At 43.3% G+C, this 20,014-nt stretch overlaps 1 protein-coding gene across 4 annotated transcripts in view; it reads right to left on the reverse strand.

Moving 5' to 3' along the window:
- LOC109406630 (uncharacterized) overlaps positions 1-20,014 on the reverse strand; it is a 688,592-nt gene that overhangs the window by 37,294 nt on the left and 631,284 nt on the right. For all 4 annotated transcript variants that reach the window (XM_062847228.1, XM_062847227.1, XM_062847225.1 and 1 more), the window contains one exon: positions 12,412-12,622. In XM_062847228.1, the coding sequence (XP_062703212.1) occupies positions 12,412-12,622 (211 nt within the window). The remainder of the gene's footprint in view (positions 1-12,411; positions 12,623-20,014) is intronic.

Here is a 20,014-nt window from a genome sequence, read left to right on the forward strand (position 1 = left end):
TGGAAGTGTCCACACCTCTCTAAAACGAAATGTTCAAACATTCTTTGAAAAGCAATCAGAAGTCTCTTCTTTTATTCAGATCACACCACCACTTTCAGAAAAGCCAACAAGCTACTACCAAAAGCAGATTCAATTTCCGAAGTTTGTTTGAAGTGTAGATTTTGGCCAGGCGCAGACAGTCTCCCCACCCCTACAAGTCTACGTCAAGGTCTACGTAGTTTACGGACAGAAAACCGTTCTGACATGTCTTCCATCTTAACTACTATGTTCTGTGAGCACTTCCACAGTTTCTGAACTTCTGTTCCTCTATTTTTAGGTTTTCGAGAATCTTTCTCTGGAGGCTTCAAGAAACGTGATCTGGAGGTCTCCAGAAGACTTTTATGAAGATTAATAAAAAATCTCTCCTGGAACTCCGCAAACATAGGTTCCGGAGGCTCAAAAAGCTTATCTTATCCCAGAGCCCTCTAGAAACACCCTCTGGAGATTTCCAGATGCTTTCAGGTAATCATGGGATTCTGAGAATCTCTTTGAGAGGTTTTTGATAGCATAAAAAAGACCTTTAGAAGAGGCTTCTGTGGAACTCTAAATGTGGCTTGCATGAACTTCCAGGTGTTGTTCTGAAGATCTCAAGGAGAGGCATCCGAAGGCCTCCTTTCTTATTTATTTATTTTTTTATTTATTTATTTCTCATATAATGAAGTAGCGTAAGGAATAACCTTTTTAAATGCTACAATCGTTGAATTCACGGAATCAAAATTACAAAGAGGTTTTTTTTCACATCTCCAGAAGATGCTGTTAAGACCTCCAGAAGAGACATCTGGACAATCCCAGATGATGATTTGCTGTCCTGATGATTCTGGGTTCAGGACCGTAACTTGTTACCGACAAACCGGAAACAATGGTAACCACTGAGGAAGAGACAGATACAGTTTAGGATTTTAACCGTCACAGTAGATACTCAAGCACCAACTAACCCCTCCCTCTCCACTCCTTCAAAACATACACATTATTAAAATTTGTTATCACTATTGCGTCACACATACGGCTAGAATGGTAGAGAGAGATGAGAGAGAGAGATTGAGTAGGAAGATTAAGAGCTGAAGAAGTAACGAAATACGCATGTGAGGATCGCCGGTTTGCGGGATTGAGGAGCCAAGCAGAAAGTATAGGACTGTACAGACAAACAGTCACGTTTTTCGAGGCCGTCGAAGCCCCTGTTTGAGAAACCTCTGTGTTCGAGAGGAGACCCCCGACGGAGACTGCAACAAACAAGAGTGCCAGCGTTTTAACCCGTAGCAGATCAACGAGGTTTAGCAAAAATCGATTGCGTGTTTGACGTTGTCCTCAGGTGTGTGTCTGCCATTGTTCCGTTCAGTGGGCTGTGAGTCTTCCTGAGCAGATATCTGCCGACCCTGAGAGGGTATACCTAAGAGCTAGCCAGTTCTTACAAACTGGGCTTGGCACATGTCCAGAATGAATTCCTGAACCCCTATTTCAGAAATGATATCTGTACCCAAGCAACACACATGGTTACAAAACAGTGACGGCAGCGCAGGTAAGGGTTGCGCAGTAAGTCTCAGTGACTTCTATGCAACCCTTACATGCGCTGCCGTAACAGTTTTGTAACTATGTGTGTTGCTTGGGAAGTTCTTCTTTCAGGCATCATATGTCTACATGGACAGATCCTGCTTATCATCTTAGTGGTCTATGACTATTTCAACAGTTTATGTACATATGTTTCTCTCTCCTGAGATATTCCAGAAACCTTTTATGGAGGTATCGAAACATTATTGCTGAAGGTCTTTCGAGAAGAAGATTCTTCTGGAGATAATTAAAAATCTTCTCTGGAAGACCTCACAAGCGTTTTTGGAGTGTCCTAAAAGCTATATCTGGAGGTTACCTGAAGCCTTTTCTACATATCTTTAGAAGAACCTTCTGGAACTTTGTCGAAGGCTGTAGGATAGGATTTAAGTAACATCTTTTACAAAATTTAGATAACCTACAGAAGATACTTCAGCAGAGCTCCAGGAGAGACATCTGATGATGTGAGAAGAACCTTCTGGTGATATATAAAAAAGGACTTTCAGAAAGTTATATTGAGCATCTTGAGAAGAGACTTCTAGGAATTTCCATAACAGGATACTGGAAACTTTCACATGAGGCTGCTATAAACTTCCAGATAAGACTCATAGAAGAGGCTTCTAGACACTTGCAGTAGGGGCTGCTGAAACCTCCAGAAAAGGCTTCGGGATATATCCGAGGCTTCCAGAAGAAACTTATATATAGAAGAAACCTCAGAATTCTTCCACAAAAGGCTTCTGGACACTTCCAGATAAGCCTTTAGACTTAGGCTATAGAGGCTTCCGCATACTTCCAGGAAGTTTCTGGGCACTTAAAGATAACATTCCTAAACACTTCTAGAACAGGCTTATTGAGACTGTACGATTACAGAAGAGGCTTCTGGACACTTCCCCAAGAGACTTCTGGGACAGATTTAATTTGAAAACAAGAACAAATCCCACTGTGGAACTGGGAATAATACCACCCGATATCCCAAGTAACATTTTAATGGCCAATTGGACATGTAGAGGTATTAACTAGAGGTGGGCAAAACGGCTCACTGCAGTGATCGGATCCGAATCGGATCCATCACATTAGTGAACCGGATCTTTTGAGCAGATCAGCGGCTCATTTATGGAATTAATGACCAAGCTTCACCGAACCAAATGGGGTTGCTTGCTTCCAGTTTATTCTCTCAAGGGGACCCCACACGAGCATCAATACTTCATTAATATCACTACTTCTTGACAAAATTTCCATCAAACCTTGAGCTTAATCGAAAGATTTTCCAATAATACATAGGGGTAACCAAGAGCTTGACGAAAATTCCAACAAAAAGTATCGATATTGATGAAGTATTGATCCTCGTGTGGGGCCCGCTTCACACACAAGCGGCACTCATTCTCTTGATCTTCCCGACCCGCATTATCTCTCTTATCTGGATACTGCTGAAGAACCGAACGAAAGAAGTGATAATGTGTGAGTTCGTGTTCGAGTTCGGGTTGTTCGGATCAGATCTATCAGGACTGTCGGTACTGCTCTCCCGCTTGAGCTGAGAGCGATAGATCGTGTGCGTTGTTTGCGGCAGCACGGCCAGGGGGAGGGAACTGGACCAACGCTGCTGTTGGTTGTGTGTGCTTGGCGCGTTTCGTAGTGCTGCTGTGTTTTGGAAAGGGGCCGGATCACAACGTCCGAGGCCATACTGTCCCGGACGTTAAGTCGCGTTTTTTTTTGCGATGTAACGTCCAAAAGTTTAGGTGCGCCATAATATCCTATGTGCCTTCTTACCTTGGACTTCGTGGCATACTTGCATGTTTGGACGTTATGCCCCGAAAAAATGCGCCATAAAGCCCTGGGACATTATGGCCTCGGACGTTATGATACTGCGCCTGACCCACAGCAAAACAAAGAGAATCTATCGGTTCTTTTAGGCTCTTCCTCACAGAATCATGTAAACTGCACGCAGAACTCGATGTACACAGCGCAACGATTAACTTTCACGCAGCGACCGAAAAGACAAAAGAATTTTCACGCAGATTTGTGTAACACCGGATCAACACAAAAAATGTGCTGATCCGGTGTTACACAAATCTGCGTGAAAATTCTTTTGTCTTTTTGCTCGCTGCGTGAAAGTTACTCGTGCGCTGTGTTGTTTCATTTAAGGGTGTGGTGACCCGGCTCTCTCTGTAAAAGATCCACGGTTCACTCACTCACTTTACTGATACGATTCTTTTGAACGGATCCGGATCTGATTGCCCATCTCTAGTATTAACAAACGTTATTACATCTCATACTGCCGTTCTTCGTCCAATTGTCTCATGTTATATGAGAATCCCGTATAACATAGGACAAATATGCGTAGAACGGCAGCATAGCTTTTATTTTATTTTCAGCAGGTTTTGACAATCTCTTCTAGTCGTCTAATCACCTCAAAACTATTACTTGGAATCCGAGATTCATTCCACAGTCTCAGGCGGATTTTACTAAAATCTAAGATCAGTTTTATCCAGAATCTGGGACGGTTTCAGCCAGAAATCTAGAACAGATTATACTCGGCTTTCGCTCGAAATCTGGAACGGACTCCATGCGGAAGCTTGGGCAGACTTTGTTCAAAATCTTATGCAGATTATTCTGATATCCTAAACGGATTTCATCGGGATCTGTTTTACTGTCTGGAACATATCCCATCCGGAAATTGTCCGGATCAGGGACAGATCCCACCAGTCATAATTGATCATGAATCTGAGGCTGATTCCTGCTACGATTTAAGACAGATTTCCCATTGATTTCTGGGACAGATTCCATATATTTTTTTAAACATGAGAGGAAATCCTCTAGGAATCGGGAACAGATACCTCATGAAATCTGGAACTGACTTCACCTGGCATATGGGACAGTACGCTCAGGAATCTGGGACAGATTCCATGGAACGAATCCACCATGCAATGTGAAACAAATCTATCACGAATTAAAGACAGATTCCACTCGTAAGCTGATCAGAAGCGGATTTCTCCAGAAATATGCGACAGACTTTATCAGGTACAGTCGGGATTCGCTATAAACGACGCCACCCACCTTACGCTCACCGCAATTTCTTTGTTGTCTTTCAATCAATACAGTTCGTTTTTGGAAGGTAATTAGCGTACGATACATCTATACACAAAAAATGAGCTCAATCGGCTCAAAGGCAGCCAAAAAATCGCGGTGGGCGTAAAGTACTACCCACCGTGTATAACGAATCCTGACTGTAATTGGAGCAATTTCGATCCGGAATCTGGTACATATTCCACTAGGAATATGTGTCAGAATTAATTTAATTGTACCTGCTTTCTGAGACAGATTCCACTCCGACCCTGGGAACCGAGGTGGAATCACCTGGCACCGGGGACGCATTCCACACGAAATTTGAAACACTGTCCCTCCTTAATCTGGGGCTGCTTACACCTGTAATTTGTGACAGGTTACAGCTCGAATCTTGGATACATTCCACTTGGAATTTGGAGTAAAATTCCATGAGACAGATTCCATTCGGATTCTTGGACAGATTCCATCTTGAATTAAAGACAGATTCCACACAAAATCTAGGTAACTTTCTTACCTTAACCTGTGATTGATTACATTCGTAGTCGGTGAAGGATTGCAGCACAAATCTAGGACATATTCCACCTTGAATAAAAGAATTATTCCATCCGAAATCTGGCAATGATTATACTCGAATGTGGGACATATTCCACTCGGAATCTGGGATGTATTCTGCCTGGCATTCAGGACAGATTCCGTGGAAATAACAACCAGCTCCCGAGGGCAATTCACCATTTATTTGTTGATCAGTGAAGCCTGCGATTCAATTTACCGAGAAACTGTGCAAAATATTAGTTGAAAAATATCCAAATGTCCATATAGGAGGTCTTTAGGAGGCTTAAGGCGGCACAAAGGCGTATGAATTGGTTCAAGGGGTGTAAAAAGGGGTTTCAGAGGATTTCCGGGGGGTACCAAAGGGGTCAGGAGCCTTTTTGGGGTGTTTCAAGGAGCTCCGTGCAGGATTTCAGAAGGTTTAAAAAAGTTTCAGAAGCGGTTCCAGAAGTTTCAGATTAATGTTAGGGTTTTGTAGGAGATTGCAAGGGGGCTTTTAAAAGCCCAAGTAACACAACATGTTCTATAGGAATTATTTCGACTCCAATATGACCAGTTACTATGTTTTGGTTCATAACAATAAAACCGTTTTTCAGACAGATATTTGACCGGAAAAGCGCAGAAGGTGGAGCTTCGGCAACATATTTGAGATGTTATAATCATGTTCTATATGAATCAAAGCATACTTAATAATGTTTCTTAGTATGTTTTACAATACATAATTCTGACAACTTTCAATAAACAAACTACACGTCTTCTTTTTTCAATTGAGGATGAAAATTCAGTTTCTTTTCTAAAGCGTAATCAATGTTTGTTGCATAACCGTATTCAACTAAGTTTCAAAATGTCAAAAAAAAAAAAACTAGTCAAGTGCAAAACATGGCTTGCGATATTATTTCAGCTAGACTATTTCAACTTAAAATTGGCTTTCTATGACCAGAAATTATGGTGCGAGTCATTTTTTCTGGTGAAATAGGCATTTGTACTTCGATAAATTTAATGCGCCTTATAAACACGTATCTTTGAAGGATAATGAAATAAAACAAATTAAACCCATCGTTTTACTTGAACTAATGTAACCTAAAGTGCGTTGTTTTCCTAAATAATATCTCTAATTCCTGCAAAAAAAGTCATACATCATGGATAAAAATGGGATATTTGACTGGATATTTTATAAATATTAAAAGTATTGATGAAAAAATAAATGGCATACTTGGACACTGCATGCTAAATGATTCGAGATATGACTAGAAATTAGCTTAATGCTTACCAATCTGGAAAATTTGTTAATGTAAATTGAGAACATTATTTTGCCAATGTCATACATATAGCCATCACAATTTATATGGATACGATTGAAGAAATTTTAAAGTGACAAACACATGCAAAATTGACATTGGCAGAGGAAGCTCTAAATAAATAACTGTGGAAATTCTCGTAGACTAACACTAAGCTGAGAAGCAGGCTTTGGTTCAGTGTTGACAACGTCAGATGAAGAAGAATATGTATTTCATTTTTCACATGTTTGGGCTGATTTTATATACGAAAATTTGACAGATCAATATCATCATCAACATTGTTGTCGGTTCGTAAAATGGGTAATTTTCCATAAAAAAAATGCGGTAAAAGTTGATAAGGATTTCAATCTAGAAAAATGGAACACTACTAGTTTTCCCAGGATAATAAAATTGATGTATGCCGTCGAGCCCATTGAAATTTTATTAATTAATACAATCAAAATTGTAGAGCATTGGCACGGTAAACTCTGGCAATGCGATTTAGACCTCTTGTAAGGTCCTTCAGCCTCTTGTCATGCTATTCCGACCCCTACCGCCACGTTGCACCGGCCGGGTTATGAGCAACCTTAGGGAAGATGAGGTAACCAACCCCGGTGGGAACTGTGGTCATATGCTGAGAGAAGCCGTGAGGGAGAGGGGGGTTTGCTTCGACAAACTTACTGAGTTCCTCCGGACCGGGTTAGTGTTAGGCCCTGCGAGCCGGCCGTAAAAAACAAGCACTGTAAAGTCAACAAGTGAAGAATGCGAACCAATACAATGGCGACGATCACAGCGACGGAAAGGGACTTGTGACTGGAAGCTCGGTACCGTAAACCGGGGTCAAATTGATCTCCGGGTCGAAATTGATCAGACGATTTTCCGATACATAAAGCCTACTCCAAATAGTTTCCTTGCGAATATCGTTTAGTATCTGATTCCAACAGCAACATACTTAACAGGAAGTTCTTTGAAGTATGCGTAATCTAACTGAAAAATGTCTGATCAATTTCGACCCGGAGATCAATTTGACCCCGGTTTACGGTACGTGGAACTGCAGATCTCTCAACTTCATTGGGAGCACCCGCATACTAGCCTATGTACTGAAGGATTGCGGGTTTGGAATGGTTGCGTTGTAGGAGGTGTGTTGGATAGAATCTATGGTGCGAACGTTTAGAGGTAATCATACCATCTACTGAGAAGCGCAGAGCGGTTTTGGAAAAGAATGCAGCGCGGGTGGTTAACGCTGCAGCATGGAACCCGACAGAATGTGGAGCGATATAGACAGGCGGAGGCAGCAGACTCGCCTCTTCCGGGAGAAAAAGCGCCTCCGATCTTCACGAAATCCGAACAATTTGTCTGTTTTGCGGATGACATGGATATAATTGCTAGAACATTTGGAGAGTGCCGAACAGTATACCCGCCTGAAACGTGAAGCAGCCTAACTGGTGGTAAATGCGGCGAAAACGAAGTGCATGCTGGTAGGTGGGACTGAGTGAGACATGACAAGCCTTGGCAGCAATGTTACGATAGACGAGGATACTTTCGAAGTGGTAAAGAATTCGTCTACCTCGGTTCCTTGCTAACGGCTGACAATAACGTGTACAGTAAATATTTCTGGTATAATGATCCCCTCATTACATTTTTTACTATAAGTTTTCATTAGTAACATTATGTATAGTTTTTATTCTTAATTTATTACATATTGAACATCATACCGACATTTTTATGACCGGTAGTGTAACATAGCCTAATTAAAAATAATGGTTTTAGTTTATGTCACATATGTTTGTTTGCTTACTGAAAAAACATGAATATGACTTAATGTAAACAAACAAAACATATTATGTTTAACAAAAACTTCATCGAAAACAAGTATTGAAAGACAGACCGAAAATGTTACTCATAAATGACTTATGAAACATACATCATGTTACACATGTTTACATACATACTGCAGAAACCCTCCATATGACTTCATAAGAACAAATGAAACATATTATGTTTCGGCAGAACTTAACCAAAACAAGTATTGGAAGTAAGACTGGAATTATTACTCTAATACGACTTATCAAACATATTGAGTCTGTTGAGCTGTAGAGGACATATCCTATAGCTCTCATAAGATCCAACGCTATTCAAGTGACGCGTCTCGTTCGTTATGTGAGTTGTTGATTTCGTGTAAATTTTTGTGAAAATGTGCTTCTACGTCGTACAAACTCGGAAAGCAAAGAAATTAAAACCGATTTTAACTGTAGTGCCGTCAAAATGGGTGAAAAACTATGTATGTAGTGTATTGGCCCCCGAACAATTTAATAACGCTGGTGAAAAACAAAGATTCATTACCGGATGCAACAACCTGGAAGCAGCAGAAATGCAAAGTAGTTGGCAAAGTGACTACTTTCGATAGAGCAGAGGACACCATGCAAAAATTAGAAGCGCTGACAGATTCTGAGGATGCTGTTGATATGCCAATGGGGACGTTTAATATCAAGTATATTAAGCAGAATATAACTTGTTGATTTAGAATAGTAGTAAATCCGTTACTTTCATTGAATGGTAACTTCAAGATTATTGACATTTGTTACTTTTTGGGGTTGACCAAGTTTTTCCCTGACATATAATTTTTGTTTTCATATTATAGAAGCATACACGACGGTTCCCTACGGAGAATATGTTTGATGAACATATTAGGACAAATATAAAACTTAATCAGACTTGTCATATTGCGACAAAATAAACGTTATTAGAACATATCCCACAAAATTGACAACAACATGTCAAGTTTGTTTGAAAAGACAAAATATTTACTCAAATACGACTTTTTAATAGGAGATCATTAAAGACTAGTTTTTGGAATCATGAATATGACTTATACACGACAACATTTGTTTTGAAAAACTTTGAAACAACTGTTATAGGACAAAATGATTAGTTTAAGACTTCTGATTATGTTTTCGGTGTTACTTGGGAGGTCTTACCTGGTTTCAGAGGAGTTTTAGAAGTAATCAAGGATGGTTTAGGTGAATTCAGGGGGCTGCAGAGGAATTTCAGGGGCTTCAGGAGGGTACACATGTCTCTGCTGCCGTTTACTGGCATGTACCAGATATTCCGTTACGTAGGAACGTACCTGGGAAAACTTGAAATCAGAAAACAAAGCATGTTGATTAATTGGTAAATTGAGTTTGTGAAAAAATATCGCGTCCTGGTGGGACTCGCACTCACGCCACAGAACATGTAACTGAGGCGAAAGAGAGATGGAGTTGCGAAAATATGACTGTTCATGGTATGAGCTCGAAATCTTCTTTTCCACAGAATCGTTACCTGTTCTATGGCTTAGTTGGTAAAAGCTCTGGTCAAGCGAATACGGAGTCGTGGGATCGAATCCGACCGGAACGCAATTTTTTTTTCCACAATTTCATCTCTCAATTCGCCAATTTATCAACATTCTGTTCTGTGCTTCAGAAGGGATTCAAAGTTATTTCTTCGGGGAGTTCCACGATGTTTAGGGGACGTCCCAGAGGTTTCCAGGGGTCTTACGGGGGAATTAAGGAAGCATTAGAAGTTCCAGGACTTTCAAAGAGATTTCGTATTTCACAGGATTCAAGGATGTTTCAGGAGCGTTTCTAGGCCTTCAAGGATACTCCATGTAGCTCCTGGGGGATTTCAGAGGTATTCGATGTGTTTCAGAGGCGTTTTAGAAGGTTTAAGGAGTTACATCGTGATTTATGGTTCTTCTTGGTACATAGGAGTTTTATGAGGGGCATGTTAGGGTTTCACACCCTAAAAACTAAAAGCGCTTTCGAAACCTCCCTTATGAAGCCCCTTAAGACTTCCCTGAAATACCTCTAAACACCACATTCCCTCCTTGGAAGCCTCACAAAGATTTCTGATACCCACTAGAAACACTCTGAATACCTCTTCAAAGTCCATGAAAGCCCTTAAAAACACCTCCGAAATCCACCGAAACTTGCACGAAAGCAAATTTCTCAATTTACTGTGTAGTTTTTGAGATAGTTAAAACACTTCTAGAACAGGCTTCTACATACTTCCTGAAGAGATTTTTGAATTCTTACAGAAGAGGCTTCTGAACACTTCTAGAAAAGGCTTCTGGACACTTCCAGAAGAAGCTTCTGGATAGCTCCAGAAAAGGCATCTGGACACTTCCAGATGAGTCTTCTGGACACTTGTAGAAAAAACTTCTGGACACCTCCAGAAGAGGCTTCTGGATACTCTCAGATACTCTCAGAAGAGGCTTCCACTTCCAGAAGAGGCTTCTGTACACTTCCAGAAGATCGATCGGACAATTTCAGAAGAGGCTTCTGGATACTTCCAGAAGTGGCTTCTGTACATTTCCAGAGAAGGCTTCTGAACACTTCTAGAAGAGGCTTCTGGACACTTCGAGAAGAGGCTTCTAACAGTTCCAGAAGATGCTTCTGGATACTTCCAGAAGATGCTTCGGGACACTTCCAGAAGCAGCATCTGGACACATCCAGAAAAGGCTTCTGGACAGTTGTAAAAGAGATTTCTGGACACTTCCAGAAGAGACTTCTGTACACTTCCAGAACAGGTTTCTGGACATCTCCAGAAAAGGCATCTGGACACTTTCAGATGAGACTTCTGGAAACTTGTGGAAGAGACTTCTGGTCACTTTAAGATGTGGCTTCTGGACACTTCCAGAAGAAGCTTCTGGGCACTTCCAGAAGAGGCGTCTGGACACTTCCAGAAAAGGCATTCTCTATTATTCTAGAAGAGGCTTCTGCACACTTCCAGAGGAGACTTCTGGACACTTTCAGAAGAGGCTTCTCGATATTTCTAGTGCAGGATTCTCGACATTTCTAGAAGAGGCTTTTCGACACTTCCAAAAAAGACTTCTGGGAACTTCCAGAAGAGGCTTCTAGACACTTCCAGAAGAGGCTTCTGAACACTTCCAGATAAGACAGCCGATTAGTTCCAGAAGAGGCTTCTAAGCAATTCCGTAAGAATCTTCTGCACACTTCCACAAAAAAAACGGAATACTTCCAGACGTCTTTTCAAGAAATGCCTAGAAGTCTCTTCTGAAGATTTCCAGCAGCATCTTCCCGGAAACATTCTCGGGAAGTGTGCAGAAGCCTGCTTTGAAGATATCTGGAAGCCTCCTCCTCTTGACGTCTCTAGAAGATTCTTGGGGAAATCTTCAGAAACTTCTTCCAAATTCCTACAAAACAATTTTTGTAAGATCCACCACAGAATATTGTGGAAGTCTTCAGAAGCATCCTACTTACAACACATTCCGAATTTAGAAACACCGACACAGAGCAATACGTACGTACTTGCCAGAGTCGGGCAAAACTTACTTTAGTATCTGCTAAAATGACTGAACACTTTGCAATTGCTGAGCAAATTATCGTTCCGCTCGAGCTCGACAAAAATGTTTCATCGCAATAAGCAAGAGCTCCCATCTCGGTATTCATATTGGAGTAGGACATTTTTTGGGGTTCTTCGGTCAGAATCCCACCATTTACTGTCTGCTGTCCGTCCGTAATAATGGTGACATCAATGTCCAACTGAGCCTCATTGTGCGTCGTCTGGGTGAAGAAGAGCCACCACCCGAGTCTGTCCCAGGGATCATGTACGTTGTTTTACGTCTTGCTTAACGACTGTTGATGACCCAGTGGGATACTCGAACGAACGTCAACCGCCTTTTCGGAAGCAATTGCCAATGTGATGCGGTGGTGGCTTCATTACCAGACGAGACACTCTCTGCTCTGCCATAAATTGTCATGCACATCTTCCATCCTTCCAACAACGGTCGTACGAAATGACCACCGAAAGGCAAACAATAACTCATAAACTGATACTAAAGGCCGACACTTTCGGTCTCCCATCAGCCTGACAATTCCGGAACCAAATGAACCGCAACTCAGTTGCAGATTTGTTGAGAGCGCATAACGTGGAAACTTACCGCATTCGCTTCCGCACCTCCTGCGGTTCCGGTGGTTTCGGTCGCTTGAGCCTGCATATCGCGACGAAGCCCGCGACGATGACCGAGGTGATGACGACTCCGGCCGCGGCTGCCACCGCCGCAAACATCACCATCTGCGAGTGCTGCTTCTGCTTGTCGGCGTTGGACGTTTCCGCCGGGGTGGGATCCTCTGAGATGATGGTTTCGTCCACTGTTTGGGGGTGGAAAAGATGGAGTGAGTGAAACAGTGATTTAAGAATACCAATGATTGTATAACTAACTGCTAGACATCAATACAAAAGCTCTAATTCAGTTTAGAACCTTACAAATGTGTATACTGCAAACGCAGAAGCGTACAAATGTTTTTCAAATCAACGATCTGAACATTTACATGAATATAAAAATAATCCATATAACAGTAGGGTGTTCCAAATTGAGATAACATAATGGTACACGGTTGCTAAGCCAACATTGGAACGTGCGTGGGTACTTAGAACATGGAAAGTTGAAACAGAATGGTCTCAAATTATTTCTGATTTCTGAGAGCAATTTGTCAAGTTGAGATTCTCTCAATCCCCCAGATTCACTTTTCCAAAAATCCCCAGTGTGATGGATGCGCTTCGAACTGTATCCTCTGTAACAAACCATTATCAAGTAAATCAATTTATTGACAACCTCTGCTTCTTCGGAACTAATTAGATCCGACCAAACACGATGAAACGACTCTTTGCATCGTCATCCATCCATCAAACCCAGTCCTATCTCATCTGCTGCTACGCTACAAGTCCTTCGTGGAAAAATGTCTTTTCTCTACATCCTTCAATCAACATTCCACTCCCCACCGAGCGGCGTCGACGTGAGCCTTACGGCCATTCCGGCTCCGTCCCAAAATTAGAAGCCCAGCTTCGATTGATTTCGATTTTTCGGGGTAGCAAAGCCTCCACTCATCAGTCGAAGCCCCTCCAGCAGAGCTTACCCGGAACTGGAATTTGACACAAACCAAAAATCATCAGGCCCAGGAAAAAAAACAACAACAGATAAACCCAATGAGTCTCCAATCATGTTTGGTTGCTTGCTTACCGCCCAAACTCAGCAGCAAGGAATTGGCATTCAAAATGATTCATTACCCCCTAGCCTAGCCTCAGCCCAGCTGAAGAAAGACGACGAACGACGATGACAACGACGGGAAATTGGTGAATCTGTTGTGATGAACCCGGAGATCCTGGTGATTCTTGGATATCGAATTTGTGACACCACACCGTACTGGATTCCCAGCTACAGCTGGATGTGTGCACTACACAGATCTACAGAAGAGTACCGTCGTTTGAGAAATCAGTCACACCAATCACCAGAGCAAGCACAAGACACCATCGTTGGTATCGTCACCCACTGGAATTCGAGTCGTTCCATGATAAATTGATGAATGCTTCTGAAGTCTTTTCTGGAAAAGACTAGAGTTATTTCTACAAGAGTTCGGAAGTATCTACTGAAAGTTTTTGGAAGCCTTCTCCAGCAGCCTCTCCTGAAAGTGCTCAGCAACCTCTTCTGAAAAGGAGAGAGATACTTCTTAAAGTGTCTAGAAGCTTCTATTGGAAGTCTCCTTAAGCCTCTTCTGGAAGTGTTCAGAAGACTCCTCTGGAAGTGTCCAGAAGACTCTTCTGAAAGTGTTCAGAAGACTCTTCTGGAAGTGTCCAGAAGACTCTTCTGGAAGTGTCCAGAAGCCTCTTCTGGAAGTGTCCAGAAGCCTCTTCTGGAAGTGTCCAGAAGCCTCTTCTGGAAGTGTCCAGAAGCCTCTTCTGGAAGTGTCCAGAAGCCTTTTCTGGAAGTGTCCAGAAGCCTCTTCTGGAAGTGTCCAGAAGACTCTTCTGGAAGTGTCCAGAAACCTCTTCTGGAAGTGCCCAGAAGCCTCTTCTGAAAGTGTCCAGGAGCCTCTTCTGGAAGTGCCAAGAAGCCTCTTCTGGAAGTGTCCAGAAGCCTCTTCTGGAAGTGTCCAGAAGCCTCTTTTGGAAGTGTCCAGAAGCCTCTTCTGGATGTGTCCACAAGCCTCTTTTAGATCTGTTCAGAAGCCTTTTTTGAAAGTGTCCAGAAGCTTCTTATGGAAATGTCCAGAAGCCCATTCTGGAAGTATCCAGAAGCCTCTTATGGAAGTGTCCAGAAGCCTCTTCTGGATGTGTCCACAAGCCTCTTTTAGATCTGTTCAGAAGCCTTTTTTGAAAGTGTCCAGAAACTTCTTATGGAAATGTCCAGAAGCCTCTTCTGGAAGTGTCCAGAAGCCTCATCTGGAAGTGTCCAGAAGCCTCTTCTGGAAGTGTCCAGAAGCCTTTTCTGGAAGTGTCCAGAAGCCTCTTCTGGAAGTGTCCAGAAGACTCTTCTGGAAGTGTCCAGAAACCTCTTCTGGAAGTGCCCAGAAGCCTCTTCTGAAAGTGTCCAGGAGCCTCTTCTGGAAGTGCCAAGAAGCCTCTTCTGGAAGTGTCCAGAAGCCTCTTCTGGAAGTGTCCAGAAGCCTCTTTTGGAAGTGTCCAGAAGCCTCTTCTGGAAGTGTCCAGAAGCCCATTCTGGAAGTATCCAGAAGCCTCTTATGGAAGTGTCCAGAAGCCTCTTCTGGATGTGTCCACAAGCCTCTTTTAGATCTGTTCAGAAGCCTTTTTTGAAAGTGTCCAGAAGCTTCTTATGGAAATGTCCAGAAGCCCATTCTGGAAGTATCCAGAAGCCTCTTATGGAAGTGTCCAGAAGCCTCTTCTGGATGTGTCCACAAGCCTCTTTTAGATCTGTTCAGAAGCCTTTTTTGAAAGTGTCCAGAAGCTTCTTATGGAAATGTCCAGAAGCCTCTTCTGGAAGTGTCAAGAAGCCTCTTCTGGATGTGTCCACAAGCTTCTTCTGGATGTGTCCTGAAGCCTATTCTGGAAGAATCCAGAATCCTTTTCTAGAAGTGTCTAGAAGCTTCTTCTGGAAGTGACCAGAAGCTTCTTCTGGAAGTGTCCAGGAGTCTCTCCTAGAAGTGTCCAGAAGCCTCTTCTGGAAGTGCCCAAAAACCTCTTCTGGAAATGTCCAGAAGCCTCTTCTGGAAGTTTCGAGAAGCCTCCTCTGGAAGTCTCGAGAAGCCTCTTTTGGAAGAGTCTAGAAGCCTCTTCTGGAAGTGTCCAGAAAGCTCTTCTAGAAGTGCCAAGAAGCCTCTTCTGGAAGTGTCCAGAAGCCTCTTCTGGAAGTGTCCAAAAGGCTCTTCTAGATGTGTCCCGAAGCCTCTTCTGGATGCGTCCACAAGCCTCTTCTGGATGTGTCCACAAGCCTCTTTTGGATCTAACCAGAAGCCTCTTTTGAAAGTGTCCAGAAGCCTCTTATGGAAGTGTCCAGAAGCCTGTTCTGGAAGTGACCAGTAGCCTTTTCTGGAAGTGTCCAGAAGCCTCTTTTGGTAGCGGTCAGAAGCTTTCACTGGGAGAGTTCATAAGCCTCTATTGGGAGCATTCAGAAATCTCTTCAAGTATAATTCAGTAGCATCTCCTTGAAGCCTCTTCTGGAAGTGTCCAGAAGCCTCTTCTGGAGATGTCCAGTAATCTTTTCTGGAGGTGTCCAGAACCCTTTTCTAGGGGTGTCCATAATCCTTTTCTTGAGCTGTCCACAAGCCTCTTTCAGATTCAACCAGAAGCCGCTTCTGGAATAATCCGTTAACTTCTACCGAAGGTGTCTAGAAGCCTCTGTTTGAGATATCCAGATGCCCCTTCTGAAAGCGTCCATAAACCTCTTTTGGAAATGTCAAAAAGCTTCTTCTGGAAGTGTGCAGAATGCTTTTCAGGAAGCGTCCAGAAACCTCTCTGTTCTGAAGCCTCGTCTGAAAATGGTCAGAGGCCTATTTCGGAAGTGTGCATTTGCCTCTGTCTGGAAGCCTCACCTGGAAATGTCCAGAAGCCTCTTCTAGATGTGTTCAGAAGCCTCTTCTGGAAGTGTCCAGAAACCTCTTCTGGATGAGGCTCCTGGATACTTCAAAAATGGATTCTGGGCATATCCAGAAGAGGCTTCTTGGCACTTCTAGAAGAGCCTTCTGGAAACTTCCAGAAGAGGCTTGTGAACATTCCCAGGGAAGGCTTCTGAACACTTAAATGGCTTCTGGACACTTCCAAAAGTGATTTCTGGACACTTCCAGAAGAGACTACTGGACACTTCCAGAAGAGGCTTTTGGACACTTCCAGAATAAGCTATTGAACACTTCCAGAAGAGTCTTCTGGACACTTCCAGGAGAGGCTTCTGGGCACTTCCAGAAGAGGCTTTTCGACACTTCCAAAAGTAGCATCTGGGCAGTACTGGAAAAAGCTTCCAAACACTTACTAAGAGACTTCTGGACACTTCCAGAAGAAGCTTTTGGACACTTCCAGAATAACCTTCTGCACACCTTCAGAAGAAGCTTCTGGACACCTCCAGAATAGGCTTCTGGACACCACCAGAAGAGGTTTCTGAAGGCTCTTTTTTAAGTGTCCAGGAGCCTTTCCTGGAAGTGCTTCTGGACATTTCCAGAAGAGGCTTCTGGACATTTCCAGAAGAGGCTTCGGGACGCTTCCAGAAGAGGCTTCGGGACACTTCCAGAAGAGGCTTCTGGACACTTCCAGAAGAGGCGTCTGGACACTTCCAGATGAGGCTTCTGGACACTTCCAGAAGAGGCTTCTGGACACTTCCAGAACAGGCTTCTGGCACTTCCAAAAGAGGCTTCTGGACACTTCCAGAAGAGGCTTCTGGAGACTTACAGAAGAGGCGACTGGACATTTCCAGATGAGGCTTCTGGACACTTCCTGATGCCTCCCTTGGACATTTCCAGAATAGGCTTCTGGACACTTCCAGAATATGCTTCTGGACACTTCCAGAATAGGCTTCTGGACGCTTTCAGAAGAAGCTTCTCGACACTTCCAGAGAGGCTTCTGGACACTTCCAGGGAGGCTTTTGGACACTTCCAGATGAGGTTTCTGGACACTATCAGAAGAAGCTTCTGGACACTTCTAGAAGAGGCTTCTAGACGCACCCAGAAGAGGCATTTGAAACCTTCAAGAAGAAGCTTCTGGACACTTCAAGAAGAGATTTCTGGACACTTCCACAAGAGGCTTCTGGACACTTCCAGAAGAGGCTTCTTCACTCATCCAGAAGAGGCTTCTGGACACTTCCAGAAGAGGCTTCTGGACACTTCCAGAAGTGGCTTCTGGACACTTCAAGAAGAGATTTCTGGACACTTCCACAAGAGGCTTCTGGACACTTCCAGAAAAGGCTTCTTCACTCATCCAGAAGAGGCTTCTGGACACTTCTAGAAGAGGCTTCTGGACACTTCCAGAAGAGGCTTCTGCACACTTCCAGAAGTGGCTTCTGGACACGTCCAGAAGAGTCTTGTGGACTCTTTCAGAAGAGGCTTCCGGACACTTCCAGAAGAGGCTTCTGGGCACTTCCAGAAGAGGTTTCTGGACACTTTCAGAAGAGGCTTCTGGACACTTCCATAAGAAGCTTCTGGACACTACCAGTAGTTGCTTTTAAATACTTTCGAAAAAGGCTTCTGGACACTTTGAGCACAGTCTTCTGGAAACGTCCAGAAGCTTTTTCTGAAAGTGTCCAGAATCTTCTTTTGGAGCTGTCCGGAAACCTCTTCTAGAGGTGTCCAGAAGCCTCTTCTGGAGGTGTCTGGAATTGTCCATGAAAGTCTCCAGAAGCCTGTCATGTAAGTATCCAGAAGTCTCTTCTGGAGATGTCCAGAGGTGTCCAAAGATTTTTTTTTCTGAAATAGTTCAAAAGCTTCCTTCGAAGGAGTTCTGAAGCTTCTTATACAGGCGAATAGAGGTTCTTTATGACGTAGACCTCATCTTACTTTCCAATTTGTCGTGGAACAACCAAACACTTGCAAACATCGTCTGACAGTTGCCACCGAGGAAACGAATTCCATCTCAGTCAGGCTAGTCATGGAAAACAGCAAAAAACAGAAAACAAAACTGCGTTCCGTTTCGAAATTGAATCCGATTTGGGGCGGCTCAATTTGGATACAAACACGCTCTAGAGACACAAATAAGCAGCAGTAGATTCGCCTGCCCGACGACCAGGATGAGTTGAAATCGCAACTTTCCGAATGTGGATGGATGCCCGAGTTTTGCCACCGAAAAGATAACCGAGTTGATTTTTTCATTTCGGCTTCGAATTTCCACTGCTGTGATGGTGGTGGCGATGTGGCTTGAGGCTACCCAGGATGATGTTTTCCTTTTTGAGCTGCTGCTGCGACTGCTGCTGTTTCGTGATTAGCGAAGGACTCCGGCCCGGAAGGACGTGGCGGAGCTGAAGAACGGGCGAAGGCAGCGAAAGGATGGATCAATGTAGGGGCCGAAATCACTCTTACCCAACCGGGCGGGCTAGGAGGGATCGTTTGTATTCTTTTGGAATCGATTCATTATTCAGCGCGGAAGCATCCATCCATCAGGCAGCAGTTTGGTAGGATACGGACACACCAAAGTGGACAGACGAAGATGGACATTTCTCTAAAGTGCTGCCAATGCTGCGACGAAGACGTTCCATTATGTTTGATTGGATTCTTGTGAAGATTCATTATTGCATTGATTCCGGTTTTTCCAGTTGAATCAAGCGTGGGAATGGTCATCCATTTTGCTTGATGAGCTATCAATATAAGCTGAGAGGACTTATATTTTTCAGTACGTAAAGAAATAACGATTTTCAAAATATTGAAATGCTTCTCATAAGAACCTTGGAAGGCTTCTCATCAGGAGCTTGAAGGCTTCTCATCAGAAATTTAGAAGGTTTCGCATCAGAAGCAAAGAAGGCTGCTAATCAGAAGCCTGAAAGGTTTCTTATTAGAAGCTTGCTAGGTTTCTCATCAGAAGCTTGGAAGGCTTCTCATCAGAAGCGTGGAAGGCTTCTCATCAGAAGCGTGGAAGGCTTCTCATCAGAAGCTTGGAAGGCTTCTCATCAGAAGCTTGGAAGGCTTCTCATCAGAAGCTTGGAAGGCTTCTCATCAGAAGCTTGGAAGGCTTCTCATCAGAAGCTTGGAAGGCTTCTCATCAGAAGCTTGGAAGGCTTCTCATCAGAAGCTTGGAAGGCTTCTCATCAGAAGCTTGGAAGGCTTCTCATCAGAAGCTTGGAAGGCTTCTCATCAGAAGCTTGGAAGGCTTCTCATCAGAAGCTTGGAAGGTTTCTCATCAGAAGCTTGGAAGGCTTCTCATCAGAAGCTTGGAAGGCTTCTCATCAGAAGCTTGGAAGGCTTCTCATCAGAAGCTTGGAAGGCTTCTCATCAGAAGCTTGGAAGGCTTCTCATCAGAAGCTTGGAAGGCTTCTCATCAGAAGCTTGAAACGCTTCTCATCAGAAGCTTGGAAGGCTTCTCATCCGAGCTTGGAAGGCTTCTCATTGGAAGCTTGGAAGGTTTCTCATCAGAAGCTTGGAAGGCTTCTCATCAGAAACTTGGAAGGCTTCTCATCCGAGCTTAGAAGGCTTCTCATCGGAAGCTTGGAAGGTTTCTCATCAGAAGCTTGGAAGGCTTCTTATCAGAAGCTTGGAAGGCTTCTCATCAGAAGCTTACAAGACTTCTCATCAGAAGCTTACAAGGCTTCTCATCAGAAGCTTGGAAGGCTTCTCATC

Source organism: Aedes albopictus, chromosome 1 (assembly GCF_035046485.1).
Source record: "Aedes albopictus strain Foshan chromosome 1, AalbF5, whole genome shotgun sequence".
NCBI lineage: Eukaryota > Metazoa > Arthropoda > Insecta > Diptera > Culicidae > Aedes > Aedes albopictus.